Source organism: Oratosquilla oratoria, chromosome 4, assembly GCF_046742065.1.
Source record: "Oratosquilla oratoria isolate Oo_2021 chromosome 4, ASM4674206v1, whole genome shotgun sequence".
NCBI classification, from domain to species: Eukaryota; Metazoa; Arthropoda; class Malacostraca; order Stomatopoda; family Squillidae; genus Oratosquilla; species Oratosquilla oratoria.
In genome coordinates, this window is record NC_134780.1 from 41,400,393 (window position 1) to 41,406,161 (window position 5,769).

Below are 5,769 nucleotides of genomic sequence, written 5' to 3' on the forward strand. Positions count from 1 at the left end.
TATTCATTGATTCACTTATTATATTTTAATTAACTTGTTTTTACGGAGTGGAGAGCCAAATATGTCGACCACAGTTGTCCTTGTTGAAGGTCACCCACCCACAGAAATCTTATCGTATTTAGTCGTTACTCGTGACCGTTTGATTTAAATTTCAAATCTCTCGCAGGTAACGGTCGCGCACTTTTGGCGGGAATAATGTGTTTGAAAGGAATACTTATATTTGATTTTCTCCTTTTGTGACATATGAAAGGAGCAGCCAACAGCTTCCTATTGAGTATATATATCCATATATGACAATTCAACACGGAATTCAACATATTCCATTCATAAAAGAAACAAGCTGGGGCCGAGAGTAGATCAATAGCCTCGAGAAGAGCTGGGGTCGAGAAATGTTTATATTCTGAGCTTCAGTTGTCTGAGTAGTCTTGGACTGAGCGGGTGTTAGGAGGAGCCTCCCAGTGATAAAGTGTTCTTAACAATGAGGTACTTATTTACCGTGACGAGCGGAGTGGGAAATAAGTACCGCGGGATGTGAACATTGAAGTTATTCATCCCATGGTGAAAGTGACATACACTTTTTGTGAATTTTTTTTTTTGGGGGGTTTATAATATAAACTTGTGTGTTGTTCGTGTTTACGATTGTCAGCGGAGGTGTCAGTGTTGGTGTTGGTATTGTTGTTGTTGGTGGTTGTCAGCTTGTATGGAGTAGACATGCTCAAAGGACTAAAGAAGAAGTTAAACTCAACAAGGTAAGTGATTTCTTTATCATGATTGTTGTTGTTGTTGTTTTATTATTATTATTATTAATATTATTGTTGCTGGTTTTGTATTATTATTATTATTATTATTATTATTATTATTATTATTATTATTATTATTATTATTATTATTATTATTATCATCATCGTTATCATCATTAATAGCATTAATATTATTATCATTATTATCATTATTATCATTATCATTAATATCATTATTATTATCATTATCATTATTACAATATTATCATCATTATGATTATCATTATTATCATTATTACACCATTATCATTATTATCATTATTATCATTACCATCATCATTATTATTATCATTATCATCAACATTATTTTTTCTTCTTTCTTTTGAGTCTTTCAAAACTGTGGTTGGGGATTACCCAGTGCCCAGCAACGTCCTTCCGAGGGAAACAGTTGGATGGGTTGTTTGTCGAGTCGGAGGACTTATTGGATTCTTTTAACGAGAAGGACCATTGAGCGAATGACTGACTCACGGGCGGTGTGGGGGTGGTTACTATACGGTTTGTACAAGTTACAAAAAAGGCACCGGATCGTTAATAAACTGTTTTCTGTTTGTCAATGTCGAGCGAGTTATAAGGGAAACTTTGTAGTAAACAAGGTATCCCCCCCTCTCCCCCTCCCCCCCAAAAAAAAGATTAAGCATTATTAACAAAGTAGTTTGCAATTGTTGACTGGTAACCAAGAAGATTTGTTTTACACCAAGGTCCCAAACCCTCCCCCTCCCCCTCCCATTCCCCCCCCAAAAAAAAAAAATCTAAAACCTGTGAAATTACTATTGTACTGTAGAGTATTTTTCTTTGGGTTACTTACATGTATATGGAAAATTCTAAATCTAATTCTAAATATTCTATTAACTATGATATGTGATTGAAAGGCCCAATGAACAATCCTTAGCTCCCCTCCCCCCTCCCCCTCCCCTAACATTCCTCCTTCCCCTCCCCCTCCCCTCCCTTCAAGTATCACCTCCCCTCCCCTCCCCTCCCTTCAAGTATCACCTCCCCTCCCCTCCCCCACCTCCAAATACCCCCTCCCCTTCCCTCCCCCCTCCCCCATGCACGCCCCTCCCTCCATCACCTGAGCAATTCGGTTGTGAGGGGTGCTTATAATCTAGTCAGGTTAGAAATGAAGAGAAACGGTGTGACAAGAAGCGTCACTGAAATGCCGGTTGAGGGGCACTGCTATCCACATGTGCACTTATGGAGAGAAATTATTTATCTATTTAATTCGTTCATTTATTTTTTTAATTCGTTATTCTATTGGTGTATTGATTTATTTGTTTATTGATGTATTCATTTATTTGTTTATTGCTGTATTGATTTATTTGTTTATTCTATTGATTTATGTATGATTCATTTATTTGATTTCCTTTAATTTGTTTGTTAATTGGTTTAATATTTGTTTATCTAATTATTTATTGATTTATTTAGTTATTCAAAAACCTATTCATTGCTGAATATAATTGCTTGGCGATACCGAAATTTGCTTTACATACAGGAACCGGGGGTCCGCCCAATCCTCAGAAGGACCTCTTGGTAGAAGGCCCAGTAGTCAGAAGGCCCACTAGTCAAAAGGCCCACTAGTCAGAAGGCCCACTAGTCAGAAGGTCCACTAGTCAGAAGGTCCAGTAGTCGAGGGGTCTCGTAGTCAGAAGGCCCAGGAGTCAGAGGGTCCAGTATTCAGAAGGCCCACTAGTCAGAAGGCCCACTAGTCAGAAGGTCCAGTAGTCGGAAGGCCTTGTACTCAGAAGGCCCAGTAGTCAGAAGGCTCACTTGTCAAAAGGTCCAGTAGTCGGAAGGCCTCGTACTCAGAAGGCCCATGAGTCAGAAGGCCCACTAGTCAGAAGGCCTCGTGGTCAGATTTTTTTTTTCAATGTTATGATATCATTTAAATGCAGAACGGTATGTTAGGTTAAGTTAGGCCATATTTTATGAAGTATATTTCATATATCAAGCATATTCTATGAATTATATGAAGTACATTTTATCATTCAAATGGCGTTCAAGGCATACAATAAGATAGTACTTTATATTCATATATAGAAAGTGGCTTAGTGAAATCAGAGACCATACATATTCTGCTGGGAATTTCAACATGAATACCCTTTCTCCTATATTCCTAGGGCTGTGACTGTGAAAATTTTCCTCAGCATTTTTTTTCTATTGTACATCTTACCAATCTTGTGGCTAGCGGACCATCTGATTTGTGGGCCTTCTGAATTCTGGGGCTTCTACCTAGTGGGCCTTCTTACAACTGGCCTTTGACTACTGGGCCGTCTGACTTGTGGGCCTTCTGACTTGTGGGCCTTCTGACTTGTGGGCCTTCTGACTTGTGGGCCTTCTGACTTGTGGGCCTTCTGACTACTGGGCCTTCTGACTACTGGGCCTTCTGACTTGTGGGCCTTCTGACTTCTGGATCTTCTGATTAGTGGGCTTTCTGACTACTGGGCCTTCTGACTTCTGGATCTTCTGACTAGTGGGCCTTCTGACTGCTGGGCCTTCTGACTTCTGGGCCTTCTGACTTCTGGGCCTTCTGACTTCTGGGCCTTCTGACTTCTGGGCCTTCTGACTACTGGGCCTTCTGACTTCTGGACCTTCTGACTACTGGGCCTTCTGACTACTGGGCCTTCTGACTTCTGGGCCTTCTGACTACTGGGCCTTCTGACTTGTGGGCCTTCTGACTTGTGGGCCTTCTGACTTGTGGGCCTTCTGACTACTGGGCCTTCTGACTTGTGGGCCTTCTGACTTGTGGGCCTTCTGACTTATGGGCCTTCTGACTACTGGGCCTTCTGACTAGTGGGCCTTCTGACTACTGGGCCTTCTGATTACTGGGCCTTCTGACTACTGGGCCTTCTGACTTCTGGGCTTTCCTTTTATACTTGTGGGCCTTCTGACTTGTGGGCCTTCTGACTACTGGGCCTTCTGACTTCTGGGCCTTCTGACTTCTGGGCCTTCTGACTTCTGGGCCTTCTGACTTCTGGGCCTTCTGACTTCTGGGCCTTCTGACTTCTGGGCCTTCTGACTTCTGGGCCTTCTGACTTGTGGGTCTTCTGACCTGTGGGCCTTCTGATTTCTGGGCCTTTTGACTACTGGGCCTTATGACTTCTGAGCCTTCTGACTAGTGGGCCTTCTGACTCCTGGGCCCTCTGACTTCTGGGTTTTCTTTCATGCTTCTGGGCCTTCTGACTTCTGGGCCCTCTGAATTCTGGGCCTTCTGACTACTGAGCCTTCTGATTAGTGGGCCATCTGACTACTGGGCCTTCTGACTACTGGGGCTTCTGATTTCTGGGCCTTCTGACTACTGGGCCTTCTGACTACTGGGCCTTCTGACTACTAGGCCCTCTGACTTGTGGGCCCTCTGACTTGTAGGCCCTCTGACTTGTGGGCCTTCTGACTTCTGGGGGCTTCTGACTTGTGGGCCTTCTGGCTACTGAGCCTTCTAGCTACTGGACCTTCTGACTAGTGGGACATCTGACTACTGGGCCCTCTGATTACTGGGCCTTCTGACTTGTGGGCCTTCTGAGTACTGGGCCTTCTGACTACTGGGCCTTCTGACTTGTGCGCCTTCTGACTTGTGGGCCTTCCGACTTGTGGGCCTTCAGACTTCTGGGCCTTCTGACTACTGGGCCTTCTGACTAGTGGGCCATCTGACTACTGGGCCTTCTGACTACTGGGCCTTCTGACTTCTAGGCCTTCTGACTACTGGGCCTTCTGACTACTGGGCTTTCTGACTTGTGGGCCTTCTTACTTGTGGGCCTTCTGACTTCTTGGCCTTCTGACTACTGGGCCTTCTGACTAGTGGGTCATCTGACTTCTGGGTCTTCTGACTTGTGGGCCTTCTGACTTGTGGGTCATCTGACTTCTGGGTCTTCTGACTACTGGGCCTTCTGACTTGTGGGCCTTCTGACTTGTGGGCCTTCTGACTACTGGGCCTTCTGACTACTGGGCCTTCTGACTTGTGGGCCTTCTGACTTGTAGGCCTTCTGACTTGTGGGCCTTTTGATTACTGGGCTTTCTGACTTGTGGGCCTTCTGACTTGTGGGCCTTCCGACTACTGGGCCTTCTGACTTCTGGACCTTCCGACTACTGGGCCTTCTGACTTCTGGACCTTCCGACTACTGGGCCTTCTGACTTCTGGGCCTTCTGACTTCTGGGCCTTCTGACTTGTGGGCCTCCTGACTTGTGGACCTTCTGACTTGTGGGCCTTGTGACTTCTGGGCCTTCTGACTTGTGGGCCTTCTAACTTGTGGGCCTTCTGACTTCTGGGGCTTCTGACTTCTGGACCTTCTGACTTCTGGGCCTTCTGACTTCTGGGCCTTCTGACTATTGGGCCTTCTGACTTCTTGGCCTTCTGACTTGTGGGCCTTCTGACTTGTGGGCCTTCTGACTTTTGGGCCTTCCGACTACTGGGCCTTCTTACTAGCGGGCCCTCTTACGTCTGGGCTTTTTTGACTGCGGGGTCGTGTCGTGTAGACTGACAAAGAATTTTTATTTTCTCCTTGTTATTGGGAATCTCTCAAAAATTTGGGATTCTCCAGTATTCGGAACGAATATTGACAAACCCCTTCCTTATCGAGTGGTCCTTTTTGTTCGTGATGTCTGCCGTCTGGTGATTTTATTATCCATCGTGGTTAACTCCTCCCCTACCCCTCCCCCGCTGATTGCCGTTTGCCCTGTCTGTTCCATTAACTTAAGGGAGATGTAGTCGATTTTTTTTTATTTTATTATTTGGAGGAGGAGGGCAAGATGAGCCAAGAAGAGAGGGAAGGATTGGATTTACACCTTTTGACTTTGGCTACCTCCCTTCTGATGAAAAAAACCCCCTTGGTATATGTATGTATGTATTGATGTATTATTTTCTTCTCGTTTTTCCTTATTCTCTATGATAATTTCTTTCTTTGTCTTTCTTTTTCTGCCTCGTATATAATTTTCCTTCTTCGTTTTCTTATTTTATTGCAAAAGATTTTATTTTCTGTGT

General features: G+C 44.4%; 1 protein-coding gene across 4 annotated transcripts in view; it reads left to right on the top strand.

Moving 5' to 3' along the window:
- Nucleotides 1–425: 425 nt before the first annotated feature.
- LOC143024827 (uncharacterized) overlaps nt 426–5,769 on the top strand; it is an 869,652-nt gene continuing 864,308 nt past the window's right edge. For all 4 annotated transcript variants that reach the window (XM_076184082.1, XM_076184084.1, XM_076184085.1 and 1 more), the window contains exon 1: nt 426–749. In XM_076184082.1, coding sequence (XP_076040197.1) covers nt 712–749 — 38 coding nt within the window. In that variant the 5' untranslated portion in view covers nt 426–711. The remainder of the gene's footprint in view (nt 750–5,769) is intronic.